Source organism: Delphinapterus leucas, chromosome 5, assembly GCF_059928025.1.
Source record: "Delphinapterus leucas isolate spDelLeu-1000000601 "Yukka" chromosome 5, BTC_Dleu_Yukka2, whole genome shotgun sequence".
Taxonomy (NCBI): Eukaryota; Metazoa; Chordata; class Mammalia; order Artiodactyla; family Monodontidae; genus Delphinapterus; species Delphinapterus leucas.
This window is the reverse complement of record NC_143133.1, coordinates 3407216-3430182: the sequence shown is the minus strand read 5'-3', so window position 1 is coordinate 3430182 and position 22967 is coordinate 3407216. Positions and strand designations below refer to the sequence as shown.

At 58.9% G+C, this 22967-nt stretch overlaps 1 protein-coding gene across 3 annotated transcripts in view; it reads left to right on the top strand.

The window, feature by feature from the left end:
• The first annotated feature begins 10189 nt into the window (after window positions 1-10189).
• Window positions 10190-22967, top strand: part of SH3TC1 (SH3 domain and tetratricopeptide repeats 1) — a 37479-nt gene continuing 24701 nt past the window's right edge. Inside the window, exons 1-4 of one of the 3 annotated variants that reach the window (XM_022554747.3) lie at window positions 10190-10321; window positions 15955-16118; window positions 19624-19713; window positions 21995-22122. In XM_022554747.3, coding sequence (XP_022410455.2) covers window positions 15980-16118; window positions 19624-19713; window positions 21995-22122 — 357 coding nt within the window. In that variant the 5' untranslated portion in view covers window positions 10190-10321; window positions 15955-15979. Of the gene's footprint in view, window positions 10322-15954; window positions 16119-16180; window positions 16206-18003; window positions 18265-19623; window positions 19714-21994; window positions 22123-22967 lie in introns of those variants that run through there. The other 2 variants (XM_089911457.1, XM_022554748.2) reach the window with 2 other exon arrangements.

Below are 22967 nucleotides of genomic sequence, written 5' to 3'. Positions count from 1 at the left end.
GAGAGATAAAATACCTTACCCAAGCCACCCTGTTAGCCAGAGGCCAATCTGGATTTAGGGTAAGTGAATGAGAGCCAGGTTAGAGCCTGCAAGTGGCTGGCTCTGATGAAGGGACCAGAAAGAAGGGGAGACTTGCAGCAGATGCACAGGGAGGGGTGTGCAGTGAGATGGTCAGTGCCCTCGTGAGGCAGGGGCAAGGGAAGAGCAGTTTGTTCCCCTCTTCCGCTAACTCCTCCCAGAGCTGGGAGCAATCTGGGAGGCCTCCCAGAGGAGGTGATGATTGAGCAGGATTTGGTAGGATGTGTAAGGGTTTGCCAGGCAGCCAAGGGAGAAAAGAAGGCGTTCTGGGCACTGGAGCAGCCTGAGCCGAGTCCTCCCCACGAGAAATGGCCAAGTGTGGTGATGTGCAGACTTCTCTCTTCTTCCTGCTGCCTGACAGGGTGTGTGGGGTGGGTTATGATGGGAGACCCAGGGGCAGAGGGCTCCGGGGCCTCTCCCGGCCACCCTGTGCCCCTGTCTTTCCCACAGGAATGTGTGTTTCTTGTGTCTAGAAACCCCTGGCCTCGTCTGCCTGTCCCTTGGGTTCGTGATTAGAGTCAAAAACCCAGACAGGAACTGGGGTAGGGGGTCCACTTTGACAGGACCCCAATCAGCCTCCTGTGAGCCTACCACCCATGGTCCTGGCCCCTGAGCTTCAGTCACCAGGGCCCCCAGCCTTGAGAGCCTTTGTCCTCTTTTGGTCACTGTTGCCTAGATGCAGATGCCGTGATGAGGTCTGTCACCCCATCCTGTCACTTGGCCCCCACGTGGGCCACTTTCCTTCCCCTTCCTGGTAAGGGACTGCAGGGGCTGGCTGTGCGGGTCCCTCTCACCGTGGCTGCCACCCACCCTCCCTGCTCACTCCCCATCCAGCTCTGCCCTCTGGCCATGCTGGGACTTCTACCTGAACCTCCCTTGCCTGCTCTGACCTATCTTCCAAGGCCCTGCCCAAATGTCACCACCTCCAGGAAGACTTCCCTGACTACCAAGCTGAGTTAATCTCCTCACTCCTCACTCCTGCCACCCTACATGTACATGCTCAGTTTGGGTTTGTCTGATGTTTTTCTCATGGTGACACTGGGGTTATGGGTTTGGGAGAGAAAGGTCACAGAGGTAAAGTGCCCTTCTCATCCCGTCCCAGCAAGGGCACCTGCTGTTGACATGACCTATAACTGCCGAGGTCGGCCTGTGTGCCCAGGCCAAGGTGGTGATTGTCAGGTTTCCACCCATGAAATTACCCTTCCCCTCTATTTCCATGAAGCGCTCCAGAGAAGGAAGTCACCTGCCCAGCCACGCCTGAGGGCTGGGGAGGGTGGAGCAGCTACATAAACAGCTTGGAATTCTGCTGCATGAGGGATTTGCTTCTTTCTCCTCCGTTTACTACTTAGTTATGCAATCTTTTGCTTATATCAGTATGGATTTAGGAATATTCATTTTATACCTGGGGTTATAATCCAATACAACTTTATTTTGTTCCTTAAATTGTCCCAGCTTCCGCCATCAAGACCTCTTCTGTCATCCCCTGCGTCTCTTGGACATAGTCCCATCATTGTGGGGATCCATGGATCTATCAGCTATCCATCGATCTGTTGTCTGTCTATCTGTCTATCTGTTTATCCTCTCTATCCCATTTCCTACTCTCTGGCCTTACAACATGTCCCAGGCTCGCTGTGTACATTTCCTGCCAGGGAATGTGTTTCATGTGCCAAGGCCAGGCTCGGAGCCCCCTCCTCCAGGCAGCCCCCCCCGGCTATCTCCAGTTGGCATGGGGGCTGTTTGGTGGCCCCAGCCTCTCTGCTCGCCCTCTGTCACAGTCACTCCGACCGTTTCCTTGGCTGTCTTTACCACTAGGCCGAGAGCCCTGGAGGGAAGGGTCGCCTGATTCATCCATTCACCCAGGTCCCCAGTGTCCACACTGAGCTAGGCACAGGGTGGGGCTGGGCAATGCTGTCAGCGGCCGGACCCTGCCCCCACTGGCCTTAATGATAATAATCGCTCTCCTCTGTGGGCCCCCCTTCCCCACGCTGGCGGGGGCTGGGCCTGGGCAGATGACCAGGGCAAGAGTGAAGTACTCACCAGGGTTCACACCTGGGCAGAATCGGAGCTCTTTGCCACCTTAGCGTGTACTGTGCGGGGTCAGCATGGCATTAACAGGACTGGCATGTGAGGTGCTGGGACGGAAAATCTGACCATTGTGAAGCCAGGAGGGCTCTGTGGGGGGAGAGAGGTGGAGGCCGTGCCCACCTGCATGGTGAGGGGAGACCCTGGGCTCACACCTGGATTGGCACCAGATCGGTGGGTGCTCCAGCCAGGCCCCCCACGCCGCGGCCTGTGAAACCTGCCACTGGGTGGCCGGGCGTGTGAAGGGCTCAGGTGTGGATGTCCACCTGCAGCGGGGCTGCTGCTCGGAGCCTGCGGTGGCCCGTGGATGAGACCTGAGTCCCTCCCACCCAGCTGCCACCCTGGAGAGCCAGGAAGAAAGGGGGGAACTAGAAATCGGCCAGGAGGAGACGGGTGAGCGTCCTGTACAGCTTTGCCCTATCCAAGGCGGTAACTCAGGGGCCTACCCTTTCTGCGAGTCTGGGGCAGGCAGGTCCTGTGCACAGGGGCTCCTGTTCAGGTGCCTGTTTGTTAGTCATTCAACAAACGCTCGCAGACTTCCCCGGCAGTGCCCTTGAGCGTCCTCGAGTGTTAGCCTAGCGGCAGCCTAGAAAGAAACCCCAATTACAGCACAGATGTGCCCAGGGCCCTCAGGGCTGGGGAAGGGGTGGCTTGTCCACGTCAGTGAGGCCTCAGACGGACGCAATGCAGGAAGGAGACAGACAGGAGTTGAGGTCACAGCCTGGAGGAGAAGGTGACCAGGAAAAGGACGTGCAAATGCAGAGGAAGTGGTGGGGGGCACAGGGGATCAGGGAGCCCAAGGACCCCAACCATCGAGGGAACGGGGTGGCATGAGTGTGACAGGTCAGTGGAAAGTGAAGGACCAGGTGCTGAGTGGCCGGTGGTGCTGTTTTCTGAGATTTGGGGGATGGAGGGGTGGGTGGTGGGCAATGGGGGCAGTGGTCCAGTCCCACCGAGAGGAAGGCCTGGCATCGCCCTCAGGTGTGAGGTGGCACCTGGGCTGTCAGTGTGGGCAGAGGGCTCTGAAGTCCCCGACCTTCACGCTCACACCTAAGAACGAGTGTAGACAGAGCAGTGTGGCAGGTAGGCAGAGGGTGGCCGCCGAGGGGCCAGTGAGATGAGGACGGGGGCGAAACCATTGGATTTAGCAACGTGGAAGGTGCTGGCGGCCTGGGCAAGGGCAGTTTTGGGGAGTGGGTGAGGAGAGGCTCAGGAGGGGTACAGAGCTGGCTGGGATAGAAGGCTCTGGAGGTTTCACCAGAGGGAGCAGAGATGAGAAGTAGCCAAATGAATGAAACGGGGGCTGAAACGGGGGCTACGCCCCCAGCCAGCATCACCCATGTGTAGTCCTGGCACAGCAGGGAGCGATATCGGGGGGGGGCCTGCAGAAATTCCCCCCGAGCCCTCCTGCCTTGTCCCACCTGCAGTGGTGGGTCTTGGCTGGGAGGCCTCTGGGAAGTGTGTGCTGGGGCCTGGGTTAATGTTTGCACAGCCAAGTTCAAGATCCATCCCCTGGTGCCTGGGCTGGGATAACGCCCAGAATTCCAGTGGTTGCCACACCCCGCTTCGGGAATGCTGGTACTCTGGAGGGTGAGGGCCCACGGGATCGGGGTGTCCCTGGGGTCTCATTTATAAGCCGGGTGACTTCCCCAGGCTCCCAGGGAAAACGGCAGCCGTGAAGGCCACACCGTGCATCCCAGTCTGGAGCCCCCTACTCCCATCTCCTCCAGGCAGCCACCTCCTAGTCACCCACGACTCAGGGGATGGATGGTCCAGGGCAGTGTGGCGAGCCTGTCCTATGATGGGAGGAACCTCTAAGACACGGCCACTGTCAGCTGTGTGGCCGCTTAGAACCCCATCCCTTAATTCCTTTTTATATATTTATTTAATTTATTTATTTGTTTGGTTGGTTGGTTGCATCAGGTCTTAGTTGCAGCTCGAGGGCTTCTTAGTTGCGGCTCACTGGCTCCTTAGTTGTGGCACGCGAACTCTTAGTTGTGGCATGTGGGATCTAGTTCCCCAACCAGGGATTGAACCTGGGCCCTCTGCATTGGGAGCGTTGGAATCTTAACCACTGTACCACCAGGGGAGTTCCCACCCCGTCCCTTAGTTTTTAAAGGAGGGGGCTACTTTGAACTGGTGGGTACCACAGGGCCCCCCTAAGGATGTGACAAGGAGGACATGCCAGTCCGGACCTTGCTCCCTTATAGGCTGTGAAAACAACCTTTGTCCTTTCTTACCAACTTGCTCCAAGTGCCCTGTCACATTATTTGGGGTGTTGACAAGGGAGCACCCCTCTTCTGAATGCGGAAGATTCCCAGGCACAAATACACCCAGGCACCTGGCCAGCTCGTGGGCCAAGGAGGGGAGACAGGGCAGCAGAGTCAGCGATTCCTGGACAGAGGGCGACGCCTCCCCGGACAGAGCCGGATGGGCTGGGGCCACGGCCACTGCGGGTGGCGTCTCCGGTCCACAGGAACTGCTGACCGCTTCCTGCAGGCCTTCGACCCGGCCCGGGTGGCCATCAGTCATCTGGAAAGGCTGTTTGGTCCCGATATCCTTGTTTTGCAAAGAGCAGTTCCTGAAATCACGGGGCCTAGAGCTCTGCTCATCTTTGATTGGGCCTGGTTTCAGCTGCTAAGGCCAGAAACAACAAACACAGACCAAGCTCTGCCGAGCACACGCGTGGTTCTAGCCCTTTCGGCAGGTCCAGCAGCAGCCGGGTGCCTGGTTCCAGACTAGCAGCTTCTCTCTCTGTCCGGGGCTCCGACCTCAGACTTGGTTGTGCAAAGGAAGGACATCTCAGGCAGATTGCTCCTTAGACCCGGGTGGGGCTCAGGAATGCACTGGCCTTGGAAGGAGTGTCTTTCTGGGAGATTGCTTTAGTAGGGTCACATCTGCATCTGACAGATGTGGAGCCAGAGACCAGGAAAGGTGACAGGGCGTTGCTTGGCGTGGACCAGTGGGAGTACTGGGTTCACCCCCTCCTGTGACCTTGGGTGAGGGGCTTTCTCTTCCTGAGTCTCAGTCCCCCCGAAGCCTGAAGGACGGACTTTGCTACCTCGCAGCCCAATCACCTGTTTTTATTGGGAACATTCTTAAGTGCTGGTTCTCGGTAACCCTCGATAATTTAGCAGCTGCAGTCCTAACCAGCGGGAGGAGGGAGGAAGGGTGCAGCTTCCTGCATGTGTCCTGAGCCGGCATCAAGCACAGGACAGTCTTCAGCTCTCTGGTCATTACTGGTCTTCCAGGCTGCCTGGTGCTGGTGCCGGCTCCACCATTCTCTACTGAGATGCTCTCCTAATGTTACCGAATCCAAGCTCGGTCTGCTCGCTGCACTACAGGCCAATAAATCGGGACGAGGTGTTGAGGCAAGGAATAGCGTCTTCATTTGGAAAGCCGGGCATCTGAGAAGATGGCGGACTAATGTCCTAAAGTACCATCTTTTTTTAAAAATAAATTTATTTATTTAATTTTTGGCTGCGTTGGGTCTTCGTTGCTGCGCATGGGCTTTCTCTAGTTGCGGTGAGCGGGGGCTGCTCTTTGTTGCGGTGCGCGGGCTTCTTATTGCGGTGGCTTCTCTTGTTGCGGAGCACGGGCTCTAGGCATGCAGGCTTCAGTAGCTGTGGTGCGCGGGCTCAGTAGTTGTGGCACACAGGCTCAGTAGATGTGGCTCGCGGGCTCTAGAGCGCAGCCTCAGTAATTGGGGCGCATGGGCTTAGTTGCTCCGCGGCATGTGGGAACTTCCTGGAGGGCTTGAACCCATGTCCCCTGCATTGGCAGGTGGATTCTTAACCACTGCACCAGCAGGGAAGTCCCCTAGAGTACCATCTTATCTGGGTCTCATGCCAGTTTTTTTTTTATAGAACAGAGACAGGGAGGAAGTAAAGCAAAAAGGCTTTTTTTTTTTTTTGCCTGTCTTGCAAAATATCTCCTGGCTTGGCCAGCCTCCGGGAGGGGATGTGTTAATTTCTTTTCTGCAGCCATTCACAGGTGGGCAGGGTCAGAATGTCTTCCTGTGAGGTGAACAAAGGCACTTTCGTTTAACATTCAGGCAGAGGGGCAGGGCTCCCCGAGGCAGGCCATTACGTATGCTTGCAGCTATAGGCAGTATCCTTTTAGTGATTATAGTAACAAAAGCAACAAAAAGCAACGATTAAAGTAAAAGAAACAGATCCAACATGGAGTCAGATTCTGTTCTTCCCTGTTTCACTAATGATGAACCTTTCCACATCCCAATTCCAGGGTGGCAAGGGATGTTTTGTAGTGACTCCTTCCTGCATCAGTGGCAGGGTGATCCTGAGGGGCTTTTCCATGAATTTCCCATCCCGCCCCATTCTCTAGAGCAGGGCCCATACCCAGGGCCAAATCCCACCCCTGTTTTGCAAGTAAGGACTTCTTGGCACCGGGCCAGGCCCACTCACTTCCTATCACCTAAGCCTGCTTTCAGGCTGTAACCGAAGGGTTGTGGTGGAGCCCACATTATGACCTGAAAAGCCAAACCTATTTATTCTCTGTCCCTTTATGGAAAGGATTTGCTGCCCCTGTTCTAGAATCACCTGTACGTCTTGCTTCCACTGTCTGGGCTGTTGCAGAGACCCAGCAGGGAGTAGTCCTGTCCCCCAACCCTAACCCACCCCCTCCCCAGGGCCTCTGCATTCCTGGGATTCACCATTTATGTTTATGGCCTGTTGTAGTTTAACCCTCAGGGCAAGAGGGTGACCTGCCCCCAGAATCTGCAGCCACCAGAAGTGGCTGTGGGATGCTTCAGCAAGCTGCCTACCTGGAGCAGGCCAGGCTCACGTGCTTTTCTGGCTGGCCCTGTCCCCAGGCAGACCTTTACACCTTATGTCTGCCTAGTCCCTCTTCCTCCAAGAGTCAGCTGAGGAGCTTCCACCTCCAGGAAGCCTTCCTAGATTTCGCCTCCCTCTTCTTCCCCTTCCTTTGGCACTGCACAGATCGTGGTACATCATCCCAGTCTGTTTCCAAGTCTGTAACCCCAACTTGTCTGAGCCCCCTTGTGGGTGGGGACTTGAAGTCAGAACTTCAGGCAGGGTAGCTCTGAACCCCAAAGTGTAGAGCAGTCACAAGGCGGAGTGGGGGACCCCCCAAGAGGCTGGACCATGTGCCATGGAGGCTGTCCAGAGGATCCCAGCTGGGCCTGGGAGTTGGGCTAGGTCACCTTTCCTGGCCCAAGACTGTGCTGATACAGCCCCTCACAGCCCCAGAGGACTGAAAATGCTCTAAGATGGCATGACAAAATTAGAAATTGCTTTTTGTCTTTGTAGGACCACAGTTGTTGCTATTTGCTCCATGAGTTAAAACATAAGCAGAGGATGCGAAGGCAGGGCACCCCACAGCCCCTGTTCCCCAGCTCTGGCTGGCAGCCCAGGGCCAGCGTCTATGGTCTAGGAATCAGGCGGGACCCGTCCCGGGAGCTCATTGGGAACCTCCGTCCACAATGGTAGAGCAGAGTCCAGGCGGGCTGAAGGTGGGAGGGGGCCACCTCAGACCCACAGGGATGGTTAAAGAGAAGCTGCAGCTGGGTTGCTGGTGGGTGGCCATAGGATTTCGCACAGGAAGTTCCTGAGAGCTCTTCCTCTGGCTGTGTGTCTCATGCCTTAGAGTGTCAGGGGTCCCCTTTGGCCCTGGGCAGCCCTGGTGTCAGGGCTGTGTGACCCGACCCGGGGCAGGTCCTGCCTCTCCTAAGCCCGTTTGCTACTCCGTCCAGTGGGATGGTGGTAATACACTGGAATGGCTACAATCCATGGATCCAGCATCTTTTTGGCAAGTGATAATTGGAATTTATTACAACCCTGCAGGGATCAGAGCTGCTGACCTGGGAGGGCACTTAAAGATCTCTAAGCCCAAGTTGACCATTTAAAAGGGAGGAAGTGAGGCCCAGGGGGTGACAGGCTCTCTCAGGGGCACCCGAAGCCTGGGCTGGGCTGGCGTTGAAACCAGCCTCTTGCACACAGGGCTGTACAGGGCTGCCCTGTGGTGCAACTTCCAGGAGGGACCCCTTATTTGGAAAGCCCCTCCCCACCTGAAAGGCTCACATTCTTCCTCTGGAAGGCCATTAGTGTGCACTTGTAGAGTTGGGGTACACGCTGTGAAGTTGGGGTACAGTATGCAGAGTTGAGGTGCTCTGTGCAGAGCTGAAGGATGCTGGGCACAGTGGGGGAGGCTCTTGGAAACCCCCTCGGCCTTGGGCCAAGAATGCAGCTACAGAGACAAACAGGATACAGGGTCTCGGGCCGCAGCGGGGCACAATGGCCAGGAGAGGAAACGCGTCCAGACCCTTTTATGGATGTGGAGCCCGTCTGGGGCCTCTTTCAACACAGTTTCCAGAAAAACAAAGGGAGCAGAAGCGAGCAGCTCATGTTCCGCACAATGTGGGTTTCTGGAGAGGTGGCTGGAGAACTAGGGGGCCCCAATCCACAGACAGAGGCCAGGCTTGGGGAGGCCACACCTCCCTTTGGCAGGGAGGGAGAGCTGCTGGTGGGAGCGGCTGCCTGGCCCCCTGGGACCCAGGGGGTGGTGTGAAATCCTCCCCCGTTACTTGGCCTGTGGTCTTGGGGAACTGTGAAAATGGCCACCTGGAACCTCTGGCTCCTGCCTTGTGGTCCCCGAGCATGTTGGTGGCGTGTGGGGTGTGGCCCAGCTGGGCTGGGGGTGTGGGCAGCCTGAGCTCTGGGCCTGGCCTTTCTGGGGCCCCCAGAGGGAGTGGCTTGCCTGCCCTGGACCTCAGTGGCCAGAGCTGCTCCGAGAGGGGCTTGAGCCTCATGCTGGCCCTCAGTGGGGACTTCGCTGGTATGAGCTGGCCACACGCCCACACGTCTCCAGCTGCCCTCTCACGCCTGGGCTCTGGCCCACTGGGGAGGGGAGGAAATCTGTGACATTTGGGTGACTGCATTAATGCTGGGAGTTGATCTGAGAAAGGACGGACGGGGGGGGAGGGGGTTATCCAGAAATATCTCGGCCCTGAGTGGTTCTCACTCTGGGTGACATTGCCCCCAGGAGACAAGTGTCTAGAGATGTGAATGGTTGTCACAGCTGGGGTCGGCTTCAGCTGGTAGAGGCCAGGGATGCTGCTAAAATCCCAGTGTACATGGCAACCCCCTCCCCGTGACAAAGCGTAATCACCCCAGCAGTGCCGCGGTTAGAGACTAAGCCCGGGGGCTTCGGTGTCGGTCAGACCTGGTTCTGGGCTCACCTTCTAGTTATCACCGGCCTTGGGCATGCTACATCATGTCCCAGGCCTCAGTTTCCCTGTCTGTAAAATGGGTACATTACCACTGAACTCAGAGTTGTTCCTGGTCATGAAGCCAGGCCATGAGTGAAAGTCCAGCCTTTCTCAAGCACAGGACAGAGAAGGTGGCCCTCTGTTCTTGATTCCTGGGTCTGGGCTGTGGCCAGCAACCAGAGCCACACCCCTGCCGCCACGAGGGCCTGAGAGTACATGGGAGGCTAGGGCCAGGGGCCGACCCGTGTTCAGTTCCTGCTTCTTGTCTGAGACCCAGGAGACCCAGTTCTGGCTTCCCAGGCAGGGCTGAGATCCCCTGCTGTCAAACCCAGGTCGGGCCTGGAGCCCAGCAGAAAGACAAAGAGGGAAGGACAGCAGACGCCCAGCTGTCCCCTGTGCGCGTTCCCATTGACTGGACCAACAGGCCGGGGCAGCACCGGGGCAGAGGGAAGGAGCTGCACGTATGTGATGCACGCACACACGTGTGCGCATGTATGTCTTGTGTGTGCACGTGTGCACATGTGTGTGTGCACGTGTGTGCAGTAAGTGGAAGAGGAAGAGAGAGCAGAGCTGAGCTTGGCGGGGCAGCTGTCAGACTTCCCCAATCCTGGCAGCTGAGGCGGTGTGGCCTCCACATCTGAGCCTGGATGCCGGGCCCTGGGCAGGCGGGGCAGGGCCTGGAGCTGGTCCAGGACGGAGCTAATGATCAACCAGCCCTTGGGGGCGGTGCAGCAGCGTGGGGCCTGCCTCTCTCCGGAGGCACGGGTGCAGGGAGGAAGTAGGGCAGGAAGAGGGGGCAGTGGCGGCCACTGTGCAGTCAGCTGGGCTGCGGGCGGTGGAGACGGCCTGCAGGGCGAGCCAGCGAGGAGCTGGGAGCGGCCGCCTGGCGCCGCGGTCCTGCAGAGCGGGGCGCAGGTACGGGGCGCAGGACGGGCGGGCGAGGACGGCCGAGCAGGCGTCGTCCACAGAGCTGGGTCTTGCCACGGTCGGATCTGAGCCGTCTTGCCTTTCACTTTCTTGGAGACTTTTCTGACCTTTTAGGATCGGGAGGGAGAAGGAGTGGAGTCTGGGGAGGCCCGAAGGCTGTGGGCACTGGTTAGCGGACTCCCGGGCAGAGCTCTGGGAGCACCCTGTGCTGGCTGGCAGCCATGGCCCCAGTGATGATGTCAGGGGTGACAAAGCACAGTCGCTCCCGTGATCTCGCTTGTCCCCCACTTCACGCAGGCAGCCAGCCAGCGCGTCCCGAAGGTCTGGCCAGGACGCAGGAACATCACCAGCAAGCAGGGTTCCGGGTCTAGGGGGCCTCAAGTGGGCCTCCACCCTGGGTTGACGCCACCTCTGGGAGACATCACATGTGTCCCGGCCCGGGTGGCGCTGTAGCTGTGACCTGGCCACTCTGAGGTCACTGCCCCTGGGCCTCTTCTCCATCAACAAATGGGACGAGTGCCTTGACCAGGGGCCCCAACCGGAAGGTTCTAGGGGAAACCCAGACCCAAGGCTTCAGAGCACCAGGTCCTGCCCTGGGTGTGTGGTCCCAGCACATCACTGAGACCCTCCCCCGGCCTGCAGTGACCCCCGGCCCCCTCCGCTGGGAGCCCCAAGCCCTGTCTGTGGGAGTTTCCTAGAGATGACAGATGGCAAAGCCACACTGGCGGGAGTTAGTGTTGCGGGTCCCTTGGGGCGTAGCCTCCCACGGGGCGGGGGGCTGGGTACGGGAGGCCGTGCTGTGGCTGAGCTTGTGGATAGAGGCATAGCCGTAGAGGGTGTGCTCAGGTTCAGGGTGGGGTGTGCTCAGGTTCAGGGTGGGTGTCGAGGGCTGGACTCAGACCCTCCTGGGTTTAGATCCCACCAGAGCCGCCCCGCCCGGGCTGAGTCAGCACAGCTGCTCACGGAGCCCTCATGGCTCCTCTGTGAAATGGGCCCAGCGCTTGCTCCTGCAGGCCGTCATGAGGACTAAGCGGGGACACTTAGCGCTGCGGGGCGGTGGCTCCCGACAATGACAAGGCTTCCTGTATCCGGTGTTGAGCCGGCGTCTGAGGCCTGAGGTCACTTAATCCTCCTCCCAAAACGCCAACTTTACGGCAGAGAAATTCAAGGCACGGGGGACCCAGGGCGACTACTGTCCTGAGGCTGCCATAACAGAGGGCCACAAACTGGGGGCTTCTAACCACAGAAGTTAATTCTCCGCCAGTTCCGGAGGCTGGAAGTCTGAAGCCCAGGTGTGGGGAGGGTGCCCCCCCCCCGGGGGGGTGGGCTCTGAGGGAGGGTCCTTCAGCTCTTGGCCGCTGCAGGCGACCCTGGGCTCGTGGGGCGCATCGCCCTGGCCTCCGGCTCCATCTTCACACAGCATCCCAGGTGTGTCTGTGTCCCTCCTCTTCTTATAAGGACCCCAGGCATGCAGGGACACCTCGGTCCTGTGTGACCTCATCCTAACCTCACCTGCAAAGACCCTGTTTCCAAATAAGGTCCCCTGGGCTTCCCTGGTGGCACAGTTGTTGACAGTCCGCCTGCCGATGCAGGGGACACGGGTTCGTGCCCCGGTCCGGGAAGATCCCACATGCTGCGGAGCGGCTGGGCCCGTGAGCCATGGCCGCTGAGCCTGCGCGTCCGGAGCCTGTGCTCAGGCTGCAACAGTGAGAGGTCCGCGTACCGCAAATAAGGTCACCTTCTGAGGTTAGCGGTGGACATGACTTTGGGGGTGCACTGGTCACCCCAGTACAGGGGGTGACCAGACAACCCTCAAGAGGTGCTTCTTGGTGAGGTGGACGAGGTCTGCATAGCCCTCGAGGCATTTGTTCAGCACGGGTCCAGAGAAAGCTCTGGCCAGACCTCCCCAAACCATCTCTTGCCTTTGTCCAGCTCACATTTATTAAACGCAGCTGTAACCCAGGAGCACCAGCCTTTAATCCCTTGACCTCCTTGTAGGTCGTGTTTTTGTTCTCATTCTCTGGTGGGTAAACTGAGGCACGGGGCGCTGTTCTGGTGCCAAACTCCCGTCCCCTGGGTTTGGGTGTTGGCTGGGACCTGGGGCCTGTTGCTGACGCATCGGGTGGCCCAACAGTGAACAGAGCAAAGGGGCCAGAGGCCATAGGGGAGGACAGTCCCTGAGTCTCCGCAGGGCCGCCCGTGGGGGCTCTGGACACCCGCCAGGCTGCGGGCTGGGCGGCCCCTCCTGCAGTCAGGAGCCGGCAGCCTGTTGGGTTGAGCAAGGCTATTTTAGGACCCAGCAGGGAGGGACCCTCCCAGGGAGACAGAGCCCACTTCCTCATGCGGGCTGTGACCAGGAACCCCACGCTTGCGACTGTCACCGGCAGCCCTGCCTGATGGGCAGGTCCCTCATCAAGCAAGTGGGAAGTCCCCTGAGCCCCGAAGCCTTCTGTTTTCTCAGGAAACCGGCCCTGAGCTGCTGGGGGCAGGCCTGTGGGGCAGGGACGCAGGCGCTGATGGGCTGGTCCTGACTCCTGGGCGGAGGCGGGGACAAGAGTCAGACGTCCTGGGTGTGGGTTGTGCAAGATGCCTGGCTGTAGAGAGGGGGGACGAGGACCCCGGCTGGGGGTTATAGAGACCCCACAAACAGGACCTGTGCGGGACAACGGGTCCAAGTGCCCTACTGAGATGCTTCAGAAGAGCAGAACAGCGGGGATAGCAGCCTGGCCTCCAAGCCACGTAGTCGCGTGCTTCCCGGTCCCGGCACCCACCTGTGACCAGGCCACGGTGCCCTCGATGACAGGTGTGGGGCTCGCTGTTTTCAGAGTAAAGAGAGGAAGGAAAGAGACGATGGCTTGACTGGGGGCTGAGGAGGGCCAGACAGATGGAGCGGCACCCTGAAAAATGCCAGGAGGTCTTCGTGCGTGACAAGGGCGGGGACGGCCCCCAGGGACCAGGGCACGGGGAGTACAAGGCACCAGGGCTTGAAATGACGTTGGACATTTAACAAAGGTTGCTGGAGAATTCTGCAGCAGTGCTGCGTTCCTGGAACCTGCCGGTCCATGCTGCTTCTTCCTCTGGCAAGGGAGCACCCTCTGGCCTCCTCCCTCCTCCCTGGGGGCGAGGGGCCGCCTAGAAGGGTAGCAGGGTGGGCATGGACAGGGGTGTGTGTGGGGGGATGTGAGTGTGTGAGAGAGTGTTAATGTGAGAATATATATATATGTGTGTGTGTGTGCAAGTGTGTGTGTGTAGGGGGTTGAGTTGCCCACCCCTCGGAGCCCAGCCCAGTTTTTCCATCTGTAGAACGGGGTGATGTCCTTTCCCCGCCGGCTGCAGTGAACCTGGCTGAGGCACCTGGTGCATGCAGGTGTTGACAAATACTTGTGTCTGAGGCCCTCTGGGAGCCTGTGGAGACTCGCCACCACTCTGGAACAGCCTTGGGTCCGTAGTTCTGAAGAAAATACTCCTTGCTGGGTCTGACGGAGGTCCAGCTTCCCTGATCCTGGTGAAAATTAGAGGCAGGGAAGTGAACCCAAGGCCCCCCACCGCAGGTCCCACCTCCACTCTCTCCTCCTCTGTCCTTTCTGCACAAATACAGGAACGAAACTTCCAAGGGATAGAACGCAGCCCTTCTCAGGGTTTAAGACGCTCTGGTGGCTCCTCTGTGCATTCACGGGGTGCTCAGTGCTGTGCCCCCCGCAACACTGCGTGCCCCGTGTCCTCTGCCCCAGCCCCCAGCCCCCAGTCCCCAGCCCCGAGGTGACGTGACAGCTGCCGCCATCCGCCCCCACATCTCCTGCCCATTCTCTGCTGCAGGAAGCGAGTGGAGCTGGGAGGCCGGCCAGGGGCTCTCGGGGTTGTGCAGGCCCAGTGGGTTCTGAGCCCCATGCTCCTCACCAGCGTCCTCTGGTATCTGCTGGGCCCCCTGTTCCCCAGCACCCACCGCAGGACGGGGTGTGGGTCTGGAGGAGGCCACACCTGCTCTCCAGTTTGCAGTTTTGTCCCCAGGAAAGGGGCTCAGAGGTGTGCTCTCCTGTCTCCCTGTGCGTTCCTCTCTGTGCAGAGGGAATTCTTGCCGGCCTGGTCGGGGTTTGGGGTTGAACCCTCCCAGCTCTTCATCAGAGAACAGAGACCTGACAAGAGGACCTTCCCTTGCACTTGCTTCCCGGCCTTGCTGTTGCCCACCTCCGTGTGAGTGAGCAGGGCCATTCCTGTCCCCTCTGTCCCTGAGGTGGAAACAGAGGGGGGAGTAGTTGACTCCCGTCCTTGTGGATGGGGGCAGCGGCTCTGCCTCTGTGCCTCAGCCCCCGGCCCAGGCTGCACACCCGCCCTCCCTGTCACCTGTGCCTGGAAGGGGCTCCGTGTGCTGCTGTGTCCTCTAATTGGTGACCAAACCCCAGACCCTGGGAGCACCGTCTGTCGGGTCGGAAAGGCCCTCACTCCTCTCTGGCCCCAGGAAAGAGTGGTGCATAATGACTGGCTCTTGGGGGGAGGCCCAAGGGCACCCCGGGAGTGGGGAGCGGTCTCTGGTTCCTCCCCGGCCACTTCCTCCTTTCCCTCCCTCTGCCACCTGCTTCTTCCCCTCACGGGGCAGCGTGGGACCTGGCCCATTTCCTGCAAAACTGGACGGGGTGCAGGCCTCTTCCAGTGAGAGAGACGGGGCCCACTGAAGCCCCCAGGACGCAGGCTTAGTTATAAGGAGCAGCAGGACCCCCTGGGAATCCGAGGCTGGAGTCACAGCCCAGCTGAGCCCCGTATGAAATGGAGCTGCGTATTCTTCTTTCAGGAGATGCTCTGTCTTTGGGGGAGTCTGTCCCTCCCAGCCCTCACTGGGTGGGAGGTGCAGTGGGCTTATCTCTAAACCACGGTCCCAGGATGTCCCAAGAGGACACCTGCTCTGTTCCCTGTTCCCACACGGCCTTTATTGCTTCCATGTCGCGCTCGTTGCAGTGCCCAGGCTTCTCGTTGCTGTGGCTTCCCTTGCTGCAGAGCACGGGCTCTAGGCACATGGGGTTCAGTAGTTGTGGCACACGGGCTTTAGCAGTTGTGGCACACGGGCTCAGTAGCTGTGGCTCGCGGGCTCTAGAGCACAGGCTCAGTAGTTGTGGCACACGGGCTCAGTAGTTGTGGCTCGCGGGCTCTAGAGCGCAGGCTCAGTAGTTGTGGCGCACGGGCTTAGTTGCTCCGCGGCATGTGGGATCTTCCCGGACCAGGGTTCGAACCCGTGTCCCCTGCATTGGCAGGCGGCTTCTTAACCCCTGCGCCACCAGGCGAGCCCCGGTGGGAACGTTTTGAGCAGCCTGCAGGTGCCAGGATCTGAGCTACTTCCTCGGGGTCTGTTGATGAGCAAGAATGGCCCCTACCGCCCACAGGGACTCTTCCAGCTGGAAGCGAACGTAGGCGCGTGTCTCCAACAGAGTCTTCCAGGCGGACTGTGCTGTTTGGAGGGGAAGTGGCCGGTGAGCAGAGCTCTGGAAGGATGCTCAAGGGTCCACCAGGCAAAGAGGCGGCGTTCTCTCCTCTTGACCCCAGCTCTGGCGGCAGCATCCGTGCTGGTGCCGGCCGCCTGTCTTCTTAGAGAGGTCCCCACTGCTGACCCCTGCACTCTCTTCTCTCCACAGAGGCCAGCGCTGAGGCCACTGCGTCATGGAGGGCCCGACGGGGAGGGGGCCCGTGGGGCCCCCGGGAGGCAGCGGTGGCCGCGAGGTCCAGAGAGCGGGAGCGAGTGCGTCAGCCGTCTGGGGGCGAGCAGGGCCTGAGGAGGCCAAGGCTACCGTGGGAAGCGGTGAGTGCAGCGTGCGTCCACCCTGCCGTCCACCGCACCCAGGATGCCGCTGGACGCCTGCACTGTCAGTGCTTGTGCTGAAGGAGGGTGCGTCCAGTGAGCGTTTACGACAGATGGGGGCCCACCTGGTGCTTCTCCAGGGCGCGGCGGGAGGGGCAGGGGTTGGAACCTCTCGAAATGCAGCTTTGGGTGCCCACAGTTCTGCTTTGTCCTTGGAGGTGAGTCCCGGGGATTCCTCAGGACGGGGCTTCCCTCATTCTTCCAGGAGGGCAAACCAAGGCCCAGGGAGGGGAAGGAAGCAGGGCCTGGGCCAGGCCCCGGGCAGGATTACTTCCTGAACAGTGGAGGATGAGGGGTGTGACAAGGGCAGAGCCGTCTCCCACCCGACCTGCCCATGTGCGCGCGAGAGGGGCTGTGCCGGGAGCAGGGCTGGGCCACGTGACGTGGAAACCCGAGGGGTGGCCTAGGAGATCTCCAGGACCCCTCTCCCTAACTTCTTGGGTCCTGGAGGCGAGGAGGGAAGGGCGGGGGGAAGACTGAGGTGGGCCCAGGCCCCTCCCCGAGCCCGGGACAGCCTGTCCTCCTGTCCGTCCCTGGGCTTCCCTTCGTCACATCGTCACCTTCAGCCTGGTCACCTGCTTAGTTGCCTCCAGGGCTCAGCACATAGCAGGTGCCCAATAAATATTGGAATGACGAATGATCGATGCTTTGGGAGAATGGAAACAAAGCCTCATACTCGGTGCCTGGCCCAGAGCTTGACGCCGTGCATGCTTGGCGATTAGAGGTATTTTTACACCTCTTTTCTTGGTCCTTCCGGGCGTAAGCGGAGATGGGAAAGGTCGGGGTGGCCTCGTGGGTGCTGACACCTGCCTGGACTGGGGATCCCACTGGGTCGGGTGCCCTCCAGAGCTCGCCAGCACGCCACAGAGGAGCTGGGTTCCGCCGGATGCATGGTGGCCGGACCAGCCTCCCGCACGGCAGCCCAGCCCAGGAGGGGCCGTGAGTCCTAGAGCACGGGGATTCCTGCCGTCGGTGCCGCGGCCGAGCCAGAAGCATTCTGACCGTGTTGCCAAGTGTTTCCTGCCCCACAGCACAGCTGGCATTGGCTGGCATTGGGGTGGACCTGTGAGCCCAGGCAGCGGGGTCTGGGAACCCCTCCTGTCTTCCTGGGCTCTCTGGCCCCGAGTAGCCAAGTGGCCAGTGGACTCTCACCCCATCCACCCAGAGCCCCTTCCCGTTTCAGCTTCTTTTGCAAATTGACAACAAAAGTCACAAGAAATAATATAAATAATTCCCATGTACCCCACCCAGGTTCCTCAAATGTTGACATTTTACTACGCTTGCCTTCTCTCTTTCTGCATTTACTGATCTATTTATATTTCAGGACAGTTTAAGAGTAAACTGCAGACATGATGCCCCTTTAACCCCCAGTGCTTTGGCGTGTGTGTTTCCTCAAACCAGGACCTGCTCGTACAGAACCATTGTGCAATTTTTTCAAACTTCCAACTCTCCTGGTTTAAACAACACCATTATCTAATCTACAGACGGACCTCACTCCCATCCTGCCATCTGTCCCCGTAATGTCCTTTCCACCAAAGAAAACCCTGGTCAGGCTCTGCATTCTGTGGCCATGTGCCTGTGGAGCTTTCTAACCTGGAGGTTGATACTTTGAAGATTCTGGGCCAGGTATATTCTGTAGAACGTTTGGGTACAGCTCAGTTCAAGCGTGCCTGTTTTTTCAGGATTGCAGGCAGACACTCTGGGCAGAAATACCGCAGAAGTGTTCGGTTCCTCTCCGTGCGGCCGACCAGGAGACCTCGATGTCCATTTGTCTGGTCCCTGGTGACGTTCACGGCTCACGTCCATCACTTGATTAAGGAGATGTTTGACAGCGTAAATATCACTGTCAAAGTCACGCTTCTTCCCTTTGTCATGAGTAAGGAGCCCGTGGGAAGATACTTGGGGACTTTGTGACTAGCCAGCTCCTCTGGTCCTGATCAAGCACTAGTTTTATCTTCCGTGCAAGGTTCTCCACTGAAACCATAACATTACGATGGTTGCTAAGTGGTGACTCTCTAATGCTGCGTTCTTTTGACATTTGTTGATGGACCTTCCACGGAAAAGAAGAGCTGTCCCCTCTCCCCAGGTATTCATTGATTTATTTTAGCGTGGGTGGGCTCAGAGGTCTTTATTTCATTCTCTGAACTCTATCAGTTGCCGTCATTATTTATTTTGTTGTTCATATTGCCCCCGATTTGGTCTTGCGATGCATCTCCAGCATCCTGTGAGCACGTCCTACTTTCTGGGACAAAAAGAGGCTCACGTCTCATCTCTGCTCTCCCTGTCGCAGCCCTGGAATCGACCGTTCCTCAAGGAGCCCTGGCTTCTCAGCGGGAGGACAGTCCTCAAAGCCAAGATCTGGGTGCTGTGCCCTTGTTCGGATTTGACAGGCATTTCTGAGCCCCCACTCTGGGGATGCAGAACAAGGAAGGGCTGGACATGGGCTCTGACCACACAGGCTTAGGGCTGGTATAACGTAGGTGGGGAGAGAGCAGAAATGAGCCTATTGTTTTGCACGGTCCAAGGCCAACGTGGCAGCATCGTGCCCACGGCTGAGCGGTTACTTCCCCGGGGTGAAGAAGCTGCAGTGAGGTTCAGCACCGTCTCTTGGAACCACAGGTGTTTCCAGATCAGATCCCCTTTGATCTGAAGGCCCTGATTGCTCATCCCATTGTACAGATGAGAACCGAGCAGGGCAGAGACGGGTGTGTGCGTGGAGGGGCCTGGCCAAGATGCAGACTGGGAGCTGGCTTTCCGGCTGGGGGCTGGGGGTAGGGACAACCAGCAGAGGACCGGCCTCACAGGCCAGTCAAAATCAGGATGCAGCCCCATCTGCCACAGACCCCGAGTTCCCCCTGGGCTGTCACCTCTCCCCTGTGGTCAACAGAGTAAAGGCCCCCAAAGAAGTCGACATTCTAGTCCCCAGAACCTGTGCGCGCGCGCGCACACACACACACACACACACACGTTACCTCCGCGGCCAAAGAGACTTTGCAAAGGGGATTAAGGATCGTGAGACGGGAAGGTTATCCTGGGGTCAGAGTCACAGAGAGGTTGGAGATGCTGTGCTTTGGGGATGGAGGAGGGGCCTCGAGCCAAGGAATGCGGACCCCTCTGGAAGCTGGAGAAGCAAGGACACAGATTCTCTCCTGGAGCCTCCAGAAGAAAGGAACCAGCCCTGCCCACACCTTGTTTTGTCCCAGCAAGACCCTTCTCAAACCCCAGAACAGCAAGATAACACTGTGTTGTTTCCAGAAGCTTCTAGGCTAGGGTAATTAGTAACGACACAGTAGGAGACTCATAGCCTCCGACCTTGCTGGGCTTTGTGACCCTGGAGGAAGGGTGTGAACGGTGGTTTATACGGGTGTGGACATACCTTTCTTCTGGAAATACCTGGGGGTTGGCGCCTGTAGCTGAGAGCTGCCTGTTCTCTCCTTAATCACAGGATCCTGCTCTGATACAGATGCTGCTGCCCCTGGCATTTCTCCACCGGCTGCTAGGCCCTCTCCTGGCCAGATGGGCTCCTACCCCACAGGTAGACGTCCTGGGCGCCACACCACGCGTCAGTGTTAAGTCTGGGCTGGGGACATGAATGTGGGATCCCTGGGCGTCCCCCTTTCCCTTCGGCCTCACGCATCCCGTGGGCTTCTGGTTCAGGAGCGTCTAACCCAGGCTTCTCTAATGCGGACACCCTGCTTTAAGGTCACCCTGAATGTGGAGGAGAGGCTTGGTAAACACAGATGCCTGGGTCCTGCCGGGTTCTGATGCAGGGAGTGAGGGGTAGGGCCCAGGACTCTGCATTTTTCACTTGGGGACAGGGTTCGCCTGCACGTGCAAAGGACTTCCCTCGACTCTGTGTTTGCATCTGCCCACACAAGAGGGGGGGCACGGCCCTGGAGGCTGCATGCAGGGGAAGTGAAACCCCAGGAGGGACACCCTGGGGGGGCAGGGGGATGGCAAGGGCCCTCGGGAGATGCATCGGGGAACTGCTTCCGGGGAGGGGCTCCGAGGACGGAACGGCGGGACTTCCGCAGGGCGCTGATGGGCGGAGGGGGGCAGCAAGAAGCCTCTAACGCTGGAGACCCGACTCCCGAGCCCCAGCTGTGGGGGGCATGGAGACCCCAGCGTTGTCGGCCGTCCACCTTTGCCGGGACAGCCGCCCGTCCTCCGGCTTTTCCTTCGGGTGGGCAGCGCTGCCTGTGGTCACTCGGGATGACCAGGACTGTTGAGCAACGAGGGAGATTATAATGGGATTGACAATTCAACCCCACCCTCTTACGGGAGTAGGAGGGGTCACTTCTTAGAACAGGTTGGGAAATGCTGGGCTGGCTTCCTGCTGGGGGAGGGGCCTGATTCCAGATCCCAGATGTGCTCCTTTGCTCCGGCCCTGCCCCCCAGGAGGGGATGGGGATGTCTGCTCGAGGGTCCCCTAGCTGGAAAATTCCAAGGCAGGTGCAAGGCTTATTCAGAGGGTGTGAGGAACCTCCCTCCCCCTCTCCGCGTCCTGTCCCTCTTCCTCTCTCCCTCTCTCTTCTCCCCTCCCCCTTCCCATCCTCTCCCCTTCATCTCCCCTCTCCAGTTTTGGAACAGCCCATGATCTGAGGATCTCTGCGGCCAGGAGGCCTCTCAGGGGGACGGGGTGTGGGTGGGCAGGGGACATTTGAGCTGGGATCCAATCATAGGGCACCAGCCAGGCCAGGAATTGGTCTGGGAGAGGGTGCTTCAGGTAGAGGACAGGGTGAGTGCAAAGGCCCTGGGGTGGGTTGGGGGGAGCTCGATGTCTCAGGGCATCAGAGAGGCGGCCACAGGCTGGAAGCGGGGGGAGAAGAGGTGGGGCTGTGCGGGGCGGGGTGAAGTGCAGGATGCTCCAGGCTGTGCCTGGAAAGGATCCGCATTTTATTCTTCCTGAGATGCAAAACCACTGGGGCTGTGCTGTCTAATACAGTAGCTACATGTGGCTGTTTATGTTTAAATTTAACTTAAATAAAATTAAAAATCCAGTTCCTCAATTACACTGTCCACATTTCAAGAGCTCAGGGTCCTATGTGGCTGGTGCCCTCTGTGCAGGACAGTGCAGAGAGCAAACATGTCCATTGCTGCAGAAATTTCTGGGGAACAGCAATGCCCGGAGGGCTGAGAGCCAAGGCGTTCCATAAGCCAGAGCTGGTTGTGACGGGACCCTCTGGCCCTCTGTGGACCAGAGAACCATCTGGAGGGAGAGGCAGGGCTCAGACACTGCTCAGGAGGACCTATGGGGCGGGGCCACGGTGAGGGGTGAGCATGGTGCGTTCAGCCTGGTTTTGCAGGTGGGTCAGTGGGCTTCGCTTGTGGACCAGCCAGTGGTGTGTGAGGGAAGGAGGTGTCATTGGTCTGAGCAGGATTGGGGAGGCGGTCCTTCTGGAGATGGTAAAGAAAGGAGGACTAGCCAGTTTTGGGTGCGGGGGGCGATGAAGAGTTCTAGGATGCCCGTGGGGTGTCTGCTGGAGTTTGGATGCCCCGTTGGAGCCCAGGCGTGGAAGCAGTCGGGGCTGGAGGTCACGGTGACTTGGGACCATTTGCTGAATGCCTGCCCTGTGCTGGCCTGTCTTGGGGCTGTGACACAGTCCACTTCCTCTCATCTCTGTAAGATGTGGGTAGCACGTAATTCATTTACCACCGAAGAAACTGGGCCTCAGGGGAGAAAAGCACCTGTGCAGTGCACGTGGGCTGTGAATCCGGGTCCTCATGTTTGTGGGCGGGGGCCCTCGGGAGGGGAGAGCTCCCCACAGAACTGGCCTGGGCCAGGGAAACTGCCCACCTTCATCTTCCCCTTCCAGACCTGACTTTGCAGCTGCTGGCTGTGCAGAGGCAAAGCGGATTGCCCGACCCCAGCCTGCAGCAGGTCCTGCGGGGCCGGCTCCGTCTTCTGGAGAATGACAGCTGGGAGGTGGCCCGTGCTCTCGGGGTGAGTCTGGCTCCTCGGGGGGCCTGGGTGGGCAAAGGTGCAGGGGATCCACGCTTGTGAATGGGGTCGAGGAGTAGAGGGCAGTGGACCTAGGAGGAGGTCTGTCCATGATGCCCAGACCTTACCTGATGGTGCCACCACCAGGGTGACTTGTCCCCCATCTGCTCTCCTGGCTGTCTGGCTCCAGGAACAAGGGTCACAGACACACGTGGGCCACCACTTTCTGAATGCCCCAGTCCCTTTCTGCATGGACACCCCACCCTGCTAGGAGTTTGAGTCTCTCCATAGGGAGCAGAAAGGACTGCTGTGAGCTGATTTTATTCTCTACTTGATTTGTTGGTGACAGGCCTCACACAGATGGACGGTCTGTCAGGAGGTTGGTGGGGAAGGAGGCTGAGCTGGGTGACCTCCCCATGGCTTAGGGTTGAGAGGCCACAACCTGACCTTGTGCTCAGCCTGGCCTGACCTTGGCCAAGGTCCCTTAGCCTCTGTGAACACAGCTTCCTCAGCCACATACGGGGGATGCTTAGCTTTATTACGTCACGGAGCTGCCGTGAGGACCTGCGAACAGCAGGCATGGTGCACCCAGCACGGTGCTCTGCAGTGGGGCTGCCCCTGTGATGCCCGTCCTGGGTGCGTGCTGGCTCTGGACTGAATCCCAGCTGTCCCAGGGTCAGACCTCAGAAAGGAACCGGGACCTTATTTCTTAATCCAGATGGAGATGATAATAGTACCCTCTCCCGCTTGGTCAGCGTCAGCTGGTGTCACTTTTAATGCCCCAGCACCACCAGGAGTGTCCATGGGATGGGTGTCAGGAGAGGGGATGCTGGACCTCTGCCACAGAG